The sequence below is a fragment of the Ascaphus truei genome, chromosome 2, assembly GCF_040206685.1.
Source record: "Ascaphus truei isolate aAscTru1 chromosome 2, aAscTru1.hap1, whole genome shotgun sequence".
Lineage (NCBI taxonomy): Eukaryota > Metazoa > Chordata > Amphibia > Anura > Ascaphidae > Ascaphus > Ascaphus truei.
Window position 1 is genome coordinate 457,327,865 of NC_134484.1, and position 12,113 is coordinate 457,339,977.

At 45.9% G+C, this 12,113-nt stretch overlaps 1 protein-coding gene across 2 annotated transcripts; it reads right to left on the bottom strand.

The window, feature by feature from the left end:
• Positions 1–1,661: 1,661 nt before the first annotated feature.
• On the bottom strand, positions 1,662–11,608 carry HIGD1A (HIG1 hypoxia inducible domain family member 1A). Of its 2 annotated transcripts, none has more exons than XM_075588003.1 (4): positions 11,471–11,608; positions 3,680–3,787; positions 2,960–3,094; positions 1,662–2,280 (listed from the first exon to the last, which is right to left on the bottom strand). In XM_075588003.1, exons 1-4 carry the CDS (start codon positions 11,511–11,513, stop codon positions 2,231–2,233), a joined length of 336 nt encoding a protein of 111 aa, XP_075444118.1. In that variant the 5' UTR covers positions 11,514–11,608; the 3' UTR covers positions 1,662–2,230. The 2 variants fall into 2 exon arrangements, with proteins under 2 accessions (XP_075444118.1, XP_075444119.1); XM_075588004.1 differs by lacking the exon at positions 11,471–11,608 and adding an exon at positions 11,171–11,395.
• Between the last annotated feature and the right edge of the window lie 505 nt (positions 11,609–12,113).

Genomic DNA, 12,113 nt, shown 5'->3' on the forward strand with positions numbered 1-12,113 from the left:
CTAGATCTTTCTCACCGTGTGTAGCTGACCAGCCATTGATTTGTAGCCAATTGTAATGGTCTGCTCTTGATATTGTTCCGCAAAATAAAACGTACAGGCATATACCTCCCTATATACACACAGTAAGTTGCTATATTTTCAGAGCCTGATCTAAGAATGAGATTAAAGGGTTTATTCCTTTATTTTAGCAATTCTAATTTTCATGTTTAAATTACTTATGAAGTTGTTTTCGTTTAAACCACCCACCAGAGCACACCCCTTACAGTACATACAAGGATCCTTTGAGATAGTTTTATTTGACTTGCTATTTTTAACTTTACCTACCAGTTTAGGGACGTGGTGGCATTTGTGACGCTGGTCAGTGGCTCTGAGCTACTCCTCATAGATATTCTTCCATGAAGTCAAAACACACAACAACTGAGAATGGGGCAAATGGCATTGTAGTGAGAATATAAAAAGGCAGGGAGCAGTCCAGTTTGTCCAGAAGTAGCGTGGGCGACTCAGACTTGTAAAGAGAAACTTGTTTGCAACGTCACAATAATGATAAAGAAGCATGAGATACGTCATAAAACTGGTAGTTTTCTAACAACTTTTTTTTAAAAATGAAGGCTTGTGAGTTGTGACACTTTAGTCTCACGTGGCAGACAGATTTAGGGATTGCTCCAAGGCCAACAGTAGTGACAAAGATTGGTGATGACTCCGCTACACAGAATTGCTCACAATTCAAACATTAAGATTTTTTTTTTAGTTGTACATTAAGGAGTTTAAAATGTTCTTAAGCATAAACAATATAAGCATAAAGCGCAACAAGATAAAGTGTGAACATTTTCATGTGCTAGCTCCTAACATTGCCAACAAATGGACGGTCACATCTGCAATCTAATAACAGGGCCCCGGGTAAGGCTTGCTGTATAGTAGGCGCTGGTGTGCGTGCCTGGCGTTGCGCATGCACGCATTTCATGTTGTAAGCAGTGACGTGTGCGGCTAGGGGGCGTGCCTATAGACGTCACGCCGATAGCCACACTGATTGGCTTGGCAGTGTCACGTGGCGCGGCAGCAGCGCGAAAATATAAATTCTCATGCATTTGCTGTGATCTCGCGTGCGTCTCGACTAATAACGTCAGCCTCCCACAGCCACTTGTAATTGACGCACGCACACTATATTACACGCCGAAGGCCATCACATGCCTCAGACACTTAAAAGGCCATATGTAAATTACAGTAGAAGGAAGTCTATCCATCTAGTCATAACACAACTGTTTAGAGACCTCCATATAGAAGCGCACATTTGTTCAGTTTGCAAGTGTCCCTTTAAAAGTTTTAGGAAACTGGTAACCATAAAGTATGTAGATAGATTTACCATGGAAAAAGTACTTTCTACCACGTGTGCAATACGCACCATTTTTCTCCAGCTTTAAAAAAAACAAAAACAAAAACAAAAAAAAAAACCGAACAAAAACGACAATGGCCACGGATGTCAGGGTTAAAGTTGCTGAGAGATACATTTGGTCTTTGGCAGGTTGTGTCAACATATATTCCACACCTTCCACCTATTGCATGGATGCCCACCCCTGTACGTAGCTAAATTTAAAATGTGCACAAACTATATTAATTACATTTTATATTATATTTTCTGATCCAAATACAGCAGCCAACACAACTAAGGTTTAAATTATTTATTTCTGAAGTTTACATCACCAGTTGTCACGGGAAACCAGGTACATCGGAATGTGAAGTGTGCAAATGATGGTCTTTTTTTTATACAGGGAATAGAGCAGTAATTGAGTTGTCAACATTTTCAGTGTCTTAATGATTCATCTTGTGAACGAGCCTGAAAACTCAGTGGTATTCCAACTTTCATAACTTTCCAGTCTGAGCAGTTACCAGAACATTAAAAAAAAAATCCTCACCGCAATAAATTAATCTAGATTCTGTAGCCTGGAGTTATCTTCACACAATTCCTAAAAAAAATACAATTTTAAGTGTCTTTAAAAGCTTAAGGCACAAATAATTATAAATAGGTATATCGCGCAACTGCATGCACTCCGCAGTTGGATACAAGTTTATAATACAATAAAAAGGAACTCTTGTCCCCTAAGCTGCTGGAGAAGTCTGCGATGCAATTGCAGGGTACTCGGGCAGAAAAGGGGCTATAAGCAATAACATTATAAGACACCCCAATGTGAGGTCCATGTGATATTTATGCCGACGTGTTTTAGGCCATCTTCCTTTACTGTTTGGGCTTTGCAAAATATTCCTTGTACATGGAATACAGCACACCTGTAACAGAAGAAAAGAACAGTCACTCCGTGTTAAAGGATGTTTCAGTAGATTCAGGGCTCCTTTTCTGTAATTCCAACTAGATGTCAATGTCCAGTCCACTTATTTAACTTTGTTACTCTAACACAGGGGTATTGACTGGATGACTGTTGTATTCACATCGACAGGCCTCTGTGCAGTGCAAAGCCCATGTCCGTATTGGTAGTGTGGAAGAGGAGTGGGTTGCAAAATCTTTTAATTGGGCATCAGGAGTTCTCCATAGATAGAAATACAGGCGTACACAGCTTTAAAACCTTGCAGGTCTCTTCTATATACTGGTATTTCATCTGATTAATGCATGTTGATTCATTATCTACATGGAATGTAAATCTACACAGATCTGTGCTCCTACGCCTACCAGTTATCGGCAATAAACTGGAGCCCAGAGTGGTGTGTTCAGGCTTCGTACTGGGTGCCAAGATGCACTGGTGATTAGTTTGTTTGCAAATTTAATGCACCAACTTGCCTGCCTTATTAACACTTGTTTCACATCACTGAGACTGTATATTTAAAAAAATAAAAATAGCGCTTGATGCAACTTTAGGAATATGTTATTGTTAAACATTCTGTAGATGCATTCTAGATGTGGCAGAATTATGTTTAAGCGGCAGGTGTGTTTCAAGGATCCAACAGTACTCACCACAAGTCATGGCTCCCACAATGAATCCCTGGGCTCCCACTCGCATGTGAATCAGATGCACAGACATTTTGGTATCCCCTCTGTTCTTCAGTTTGTATAGTCCAAATCCTACAACTGCAGCAAATCCAGCCAGCCCTTCAAAAGAAAGCATATGGGTGAATAGCGTAGCAAGGGCCGAGATACCCATTAACACACACGCTCGCTCTCCTATTACCTACATCGCTAGTCATGACTTTGGATTGGTCATTATCATGGTAAACGGTATTCGCTCATATGGCTGAATTGAGTGAGTAAGGAGTGACATTTTCGTGGAACAAACTTGTTTTTATCTTGACATTAAAAAAAAAAAAAAAAAAGTGCAGTTACTCCAAAAATGAGCTATGAACTCAATGCGATGCCATTTAAATAAGATTAACCAACCTACGGTTTGTGGCCTCAAAAAAGTCAGTAAAAAAAAAAAAGGTTTCGATGTTGCTCCATATATGGCACAGGAACCCAACTAACGTCTCACAAGATGCACCAATATCACATCTAGTTGGGAAGTGCTAATGTCCTGCCTACTATTTCTTTACTTTGGGGCCGTCAAGGTGTTACAATTATTATAGCTTTAAGTATAAGACACTGGCCATCTTCCATTTTCAAATGAATACCATATCCACACAAGGTTATTAAAATGTGCAAAAAAATAAAATCCACATTTAATTATACATATAAATTTACCTATTGGCACAAAGGGAGACTCCTTGGATTTTCTGATCAGCTTTGATGTCTGGGTGTCGGCTAACTCGTAAGTAGGCAGAACGTCTCCTGTGCTGGAAGTCATTTTGTCTAAACAAGGGAAGAGAAAAATAATGACTATTTGCTTACACATAACAAGTGACTTCAGGTTCCCAAAAGGCTCAGTTACGGTCTATTGTAATAATACATGTACAGTATTAAACTATTGCATGCAAAACACCCAGAAAAGGGATTAGGTGAATAACACTAGTTACAAAGGTAACCCAAGAGCTTTAAATATATACAGGTGTGGCCTTCAGTAATTGAGACCCACAAGTGTGGACCATTTGAGGGATACGGATCACGCCACTGAGTAAAATGTATTACAAGGGTAAGGATGATGCAACACAGGCTTTATATGAACTGTCAGCATGTGATCGGTATCTATTAGCTACTAAACCAGGTGTATACTGGCAGCGCTATATGAGATGCACACAAGGTCACAAATACAGATGACCAAAACCAAACATCTGCCACTTTGAGCTCCAATTTGGAAAGTGTGATGGTATGAGGGGAAAGACAGACTTAGAGGGTGTCCCTTTGTTTATTCAAAAAGCTTCAATATGGCATATACAGTACCCTAAGAAAAGGCATAGGTATATTGCAGGTAATTAACATTGGTGGTCATCATGATGCGTTGCCCCTAGTTTAGAGAAAATCTGTTCTATTGATGTGTGAAATAGCTTTAACAAAAACATTACAGGAAGTAATTGTGGGTGCCAGTTCTGCAAAGGAAGGGTACTGGGAGCCATTTTAGTAACAGTATCTCACAGAAACTGTCCCTGGAAAAAATAACTGTGCAGGCTGGCTTCCCAGAACTGCAGCATGGAACGGTCTGATGTCCTACTCTGATCCAGCAGACCTCCGCACTTGGGAACATACCCAAGTAAATAATCTCCTTTATACAGCTCTTCTAACCAATCTCAATGTCTTGCTGCCCTTAGTGTCAATTCCTCCTTAACGCCAAAAGTGAACTAATTCCAGTGACATGTTCAAGGAGTTTCATCTGGGTAATTAAACCCAAGCTGACCCCATAGTAATATAATTAGACTTGGGAGGGGTTTGCTTTTCTCTGGCTACTCCCTTGTGTGTGATGTGAGTGTTCAACTAGTGCTTTTACAGCCAGTCCCCCTCCACTTCATTGGCTCTTTAAGGACAGGGTGGGAGAAGGGTAATGAAAACCCTTCCCCATTCAGAGGCCCCTCAAGAAGGTCAACAACGGTGGGCTTGCACCTTTAAATGTGCAGTCAGAAAGATTGTCCATTTAACTGGAAGTACTTTGAAAAGTATTGTTTTACAATGGGATTATAATGAATCCTGTCTCAAGGATCACAGAACCTAATTTGGGTAACAGCCTGTGACCTACAGTCACAGAAAACGGGTATCAAGTCAAACTGGCGTCTTGAACTGGCCTCAGAGGTTGTATAACTGAAAGTGTAATTTAAGTGTAAAGTGTTATTGTGCGATTTTACACACTACAGTTACGACTGAATGAGGTCACCGGTGTGTCAGTACAGCCAAGGGTTCTCAAATACAAGTTAGGCAAGTACTATAAAACTATAGCAGAAGGTAAAGTGGCCCAATCTCTTCCAGTGCTGATTGTTATATTATCAATTCCTAAACTTTATAATGCTCAGTTCTAGCTTTCCTTGTCAGAAGCAAACAGCGTCAGGTACAAAATGTACAGGTGTATAACCGGTCAAGCATGGAACTTTTAGCATCGCTAGTATGCAGTGAACTTGCTTTCCAGGCACCCAACTGGATCTGTGATAATGACATTCGAACAATTAGGCTGTGGTTATAGTGACAGAGACGTCACGTCAAAACAAATGTATTGACGCCGTTGCGTGTGCGTATAGTTAGAGCGGCGCGACGGCTTTGTCGCTGGAAGTCACTTCAATTTTATTTTTCCAGCGACCGCAGTGTGACGTCAGCGTCGCTATAAGTGCGGCCTAAGACAACGGGGAGTGAAGTCTGAACGGTTGGCACATTAGGCCGCGCTTATAGTGCCGTCACTGGGAAAATTCAATTGAAGCGACTTCCAGCGATCAAGCCGTCGCACCGCTCCTACTATAAGCGGACGCAACGGCATCAATACATTTGTTCTGACGCGACATTAGAAAGCAGGCACCTCCAACAGATCTGATGAGAAGCCTGGGCTATTTGAATGATCTGAGGCACTGCACATGGCTGGCAAGGTGTTGCTGCAGTATATGGGTTACCTCTCACTGTGGAAGACAGGGTAGCGGTCTACTCCTGGAGAATTTAGGATTATTTGGCCTTTATTCTATGAAGTGTGATGGCGCCACACGGAAACTCCTCTTGAATTCAATGGGGCTTTCAAAGGTGACCTCTGATAAACAACTAAGAATCCCTGGGCTAAAGGTGCACTGCATACGTCATTACAATATAATAAAGCACAGCTTGCAGCACAAGCTTTATTTCCATCTATACGCCTCTTCCAGGAACAGCTGCAGAAGTCAGACATGAAGAAATGTCACAGTTCCACCTTCTAAGAGTAAGCTGTGGAATTCCCCAGCACATGCAAATCCTGCGTCCTCATCCATGAAATGGTGGTGACACACACACACAACTTTCCAGGAAGCAGACAAGAGGAAATTACTGCCCACGCAGCCCGTGATGAAACAAATTGAAACAGACTCATGGGACAAACTAGTATTTTATTATCCAGGTGATAAATAAAATAATAATCTTGGTTACTTAAAAATAGTTCAGGAAAATACAGCACTATCCGCATTTAGCAGTCAGGGAGGTGCTGGGGTTAGAATTGTGCAGTTATCCTCAGTGGTAAATGCTCTGCCTGTTGAAGTGGGTGAATTTGAACCCTTTTCGATAGATGCACCTCAATAAGGGTTACCTCTATTACACAAATGTTGTGCTATTGTCTTCTACTGGTATATACAAATAAATGGTCTGAGGACCGTTTGGATACCAGGAGTGTGACCATCTTAGGTTTTTTTAATCCCTGTTCATATCCCACTGTCTCAGCATCTACGTGTGACCTTGGGCAAGTCACTGCATCTCCCTGTGCCTCAGGCACAAACATTAGATTGCAAGCTCTATGGGGCAGAGACTCGTTTTTCTGCAAGAACTCGACATACTGCACACAATGTCAGCAGTATATCAAAATATTTATTATTATCCAAGTCGCTTTGCAAATATTAGCTCAGATTTATTACAAAAAATAGAGTATAAAAAAGTGGTGCGATGGTTCCGGATACTTCCTTTTACTTTAACAGCATTTTCAGAGTTTCACTAAAAACGCTGAACTTCATGAGTCACTAAAACCCCTGAACGTTCATACAACTGTGGCAGGGGGGAGGGTATTAGATTATATCACACTACAATGGGGGTGGGGAGGTATTATACTATATCACAACAATAGGGGGGAGGGGAGGGGGTGTATATACCATCATAATACAAGGGGGGGGGGATATACCATCATAATACAAGGGGGGGGAATATACCATCATATTACAAGAGGTGGGGGAGATATACTATGTCATACCACAAGGGGGGAGGGGAGTATGCTATATCATACTACAATGGTATCTGGCACTATATACAGTGAGGGGCGGTGGAAGGTATCTGGCACTATATACACGGGGGGTGCAAGGTATCTGGCGCTATATACACTGGGGGGGAAGGTAGGTATCTGGCGCTATATACACTGGGGGGGAAGGTAGGTATCTGGCGCTATATACACTGGGGGGGAAGGTAGGTATCTGGCGCTATATACACTGGGGGGGAAGGTAGGTATCTGGCACTATATACACTGGGGGGAAGGTAGGTATCTGGCACTATATACACTGGGGGGAGGGTAGGTATCTGGCACTATATACACTGGGGGGAGGGTAGGTATCTGGCACTATATAAACTGGGGGGAGGTAGGTATCTAGCACTATATACACTGGGGGGAGTAAGGTAGGTAGGTATCTGGCACTATATACACTGGGGGGAAAGGTAGGTAGGTATCTGTCATTATATACACTGGGGGGGAGTAAGGTAGTTAGGTATCTGGCACTATATACACTGGGGGGAGTAAGGTAGAGGTATCTGGCACTATATACACTGGGGGGGTGAGATAGGTATCTGGCACCATATACACTGGGGGGGGGGGGTAAGATAGGTATCTGGCACCATATACACTGGGGGGGGGGTAAGATAGGTATCTGGCACCATATACACTGGGGGGGGTAAGATAGGTATCTGACACTATATACACTGGGGGGAGGTAGGTATCTGGCACTATATACAAGGGGGAAGGTAGGTATCTGGCGCTATATACACTGGGGGGAAGGTAGGTATCTGGCACTATATACACTGGGGGGGAAGGTAGGTATCTGGCACTATATACACTGGGGGGAAGGTAGGTATCTGGCACTATATACACTGGGGGAGGGTAGGTATCTGGCACTATATACACTGGGGGGAGGGTAGGTATCTGGCACTATATAAACTGGGGGGGAGGTAGGTATCTAGCACTATATACACTGGGGGGAGTAAGGTAGAGGTATCTGGCACTATATACACTGGGGGGAGTAAGGTAGAGGTATCTGGCACTATATACACTGGGGGGAGTAAGGTAGGTAGGTATCTGGCACTATATACACTGGGGGGGGGGGTGAGATAGGTATCTGGCACCATATACACTGGGTGGGGGGGTAAGATAGGTATCTGGCACCATATACACTGGGGGGGGGGGTAAGATAGGTATCTGGCACCATATACACTGGGGGGGGGGGGGTAAGATAGGTATCTGACACTATATACACTGAGGGGAGGTAGGTATCTGGCACTATATACAAGGGGGAAGGTAGGTATCTGGCACTATATACACTGGGGGGAAGGTAGGTATCTGGCACTATATACACTGGGGGGAAGGTAGGTATCTGGCACTATATACACTGGGGGGAGGGTAGGTATCTGGCACTATATACACTGGGGGAGGTAGGTATCTGGCACTATATACAATGGGGGAGTAAGGTAGGTAGGTATCTGGCACTATATACACTGGGGGGAAAGGTAGGTAGGTATCTGGCACTATATACACTGGGGGGAAAGGTAGGTAGGTATCTGGCACTATATACACTGGGGGGGAGTAAGGTAGTTAGGTATCTGGCACTATATACACTGGGGGGAAGTAAGGTAGGTAGGTATCTGGCACTATATACACTGGGGGGAGGTAGGTATCTGGCATTATATATACACTGGGGGGGAGGTATCTGGCACAATATACACGGGGGAGGTATCTGGCACAATATACACTGGGGTGGAGGTATCTGGCACTATATACACGGGGGGATGGTATCTGGCACTATATACACTGGGGGGGGAGAGAGAAGGTATCTGGCGCTATATACACTGGGGGGGAAGAGAGAAGGTATCTGGCGCTATATACACTGGGGGGGAAGAGAGAAGGTATCTGGCGCTATATACACTGGGGGGGGGGAGAGAGAAGGTATCTGGCGCTATATACACTGGGGGGGGGGGAGAGAAGGCATCTGGCGCTATATACACTGGGGGGGGGGGAGAGAAGGCATCTGGCGCTATATACACTGGGGGGGGGGGAGAGAAGGCATCTGGCGCTATATACACTGGGGGGGGGAGAGAAGGCATCTGGCGCTATATACACTGGGGGGGGGAGAGAAGGCATCTGGCGCTATATACACTGGGGGGGGGGGGAGAGAAGGTATCTGGCGCTATATACACTGGGGGGGAGAGAGAAGGTATATGGCGCTATATACACTGGGGGGGAGAGAGAAGGTATCTGGCTCTATATACACTGGGGGGGGAGAGAGAAGGTATCTGGCGCTATATACACTGGGGGGGGGGGGGAGAGAGAAGGTATCTGGCGCTATATACACTGGGGGGGGGAGAGAGAAGGTATCTGGCGCTATATACACTGGGGGGGGGGGAGAGAGAAGGTATCTGGCGCTATATACACTGGGGGGGGGAGAGAGAAGGTATCTGGCGCTATATACACTGGGGGGGAGAGAGAAGGTATCTGGCGCTATATACACTGGGGGGGAGAGAGAAGGTATCTGGCGCTATATACACTGGGGGGGAGAGAGAAGGTATCTGGCGCTATATACACTGGGGGGGAGAGAGAAGGTATCTGGCGCTATATACACTGGGGGGGAGAGAGAAGGTATCTGGCGCTATATACACTGGGGGGGGAGAGAAGGTATCTGGCGCTATATACACGGGGGGAGAGAAGGTATCTGGCGCTATATACACTGGGGGGGAGAGAGGGTATCTGGCGCTATATACACTGGGGGAGGGGGGAGAGAAGGTATCTGGCGCTATATACACTGGGGGAGGGGGGAGAGAAGGTATCTGGCGCTATATACACTGGGGGGGGAGAGAAGGTATCTGACGCTATATACACGGGGGGAGAGAAGGTATCTGGCGCTATATACACGGGGGGAGAGAAGGTATCTGGCGCTATATACACTGGGGGGGGGGGAGAGAAGGTATCTGGCGCTATATACACTGGGGGGGGAGGGAGAAAAGGTATCTGGCGCTATATACACTGGGGGGGGAGGGAGAGAAGGCATCTGGCGCTATATACACTGGGGGGGAGGGAGAGAAGGTATCTGGCGCTATATACACTGGGGGGGAGGGAGAGAAGGTATCTGGCGCTATATACACTGGGGGGGGGGAGAGAAGGTATCTGGCGCTATATACACTGGGGGGGGAGGGAGAGAAGGCATCTGGCGCTATATACACTGGGGGGGAGGGAGAGAAGGTATCTGGCGCTATATACACTGGGGGGGAGGGAGAGAAGGTATCTGGCGCTATATACACTGGGGGGGGGGGGAGGGAGAGAAGGTATCTGGCGCTATATACACTGGGGGGGGGGGGAGAGACGGTATCTGGCGCTATATACACTGGGGGGGGGGGAGAGAAGGTATCTGGCGCTATATACACTGGGGGGGAGAGAGAAGGTATCTGGCGCTATATACACTGGGGGGGGGGGAGAGAGAAGGTATCTGGCGCTATATACACTGGGGGGGGGGGAGAGAAGGTATCTTGCGCTATATACACTGGGGGGAGAGAAGGTATCTGGCGCTATATACACTGGGGGGAGAGAAGGTATCTGGCGCTATATACACTGGGGGGGGAGAGAGGGTATCTGGCGCTATATACACGGGGGGAGAGAGAAGGTATCTGGCGCTATATACACTGGGGGGGAGAGAAGGTATCTGGCGCTATATACACGGGGGGGGGGGGTGGCACTTGCATTATATACACACAATAACACTCATTTATTGGGAGACATGCTCCAAAAGTAAAATAAAGTGTTATAGCTGCGCATACATAGCACAGAGAAGTAACACAGAGACCCCCGTATTACTGCTCCTGTGGGACGCATGCAATACTGTGATCACAGCCTCCCTGGAGACTCACCTGTTGCGCTGTCCTGACACAGGTATCCCGATATGACGATGCGTGTCCCTGGCTGGTGCGGTCACTGATGCTCCCGTCACTGCCGCCGGGTCTGGTACTTACCAACCGGCACACTGACGTCACGGGGGCGTGGCCTGCGCGTCGCGTCGCCAAGGTTACGTCGTAGGCCATTGTGACCTTCCAGGGAAAACATCACTTACAACGGCTTATATACCACGGCTTATATACACCGGTTCCTCGCGCCTCCCCGCTTTATTTTACGTCTGGACAGTCGGAGATATGGCTCGCCGTTTTACCCACCTTTCCCCCGCCACTGAACCAGTGCCAGGACTACAACTTCCATGATGCTTTGCGGTTGTGACGTCCGGAACACGCTAGCCCCGCCCCCACCTCAATGGCCAAAATGTATTTTCCCCAAGTGGGCGGAGTTTGTAGAGGGCCAATCAGGAGCTGTCTCGCCGTGACGCGCTCGTGAGGGTGTGCACAGTACGTGCAGAGCAGCACAGCGCGTGGTTGCCCTGTGCCGGGAAGGAAGTGTGATGTCAGACTGCCGTTACCATGGAGATCAGACCGCCATGTAGCTGTCAGTCACACCCCTGTCTGTAGTATTATGACAGTGCCGGGATTATGTTGTGTCATGCTGACTGTGGTACAATGTCGAAATAGGGCTGCTGTATGTATGCAAATATATACACACCTTTATATAGATAATAGGAGAGAGAGAGGGAAAAAAAACCAGTCTGTGAGGGGGTTCACTGGCTTTGCATCTGATCCCAGCATGTGTTTAAAAGCTGTGATTAAAACAGCGAGCAAACTCAGAGGCCGTCACTAATTATTTAGAAAGCTGTCATTTACCCCAGCTGACCGAAGATGAAACCAAAGCGTTAAACGGTAAAATCACCCAGACTCAACTAACGGAAGCAGTTAAGGCACTAAGAATATC

Bases quoted from the DNA above. Each gene is read 5' to 3' on its own strand.
- HIGD1A (XM_075588003.1), bottom strand. From the start codon at position 11,513: ATGGAAGTTGTAGTCCTGGCACTGGTTCAGTGGCGGGGGAAAG. The intron at 3,788-11,470 runs GTGGGTAAAACG...TCCCTTGTTTAG, and splicing joins GGTTCAGTGGCGGGGGAAAG to ACAAAATGACTTCCAGCACA. The intron at 2,281-2,959 runs GTGAGTACTGTT...CTTCTGTTACAG, and splicing joins TGTGGGAGCCATGACTTGTG to GTGTGCTGTATTCCATGTAC.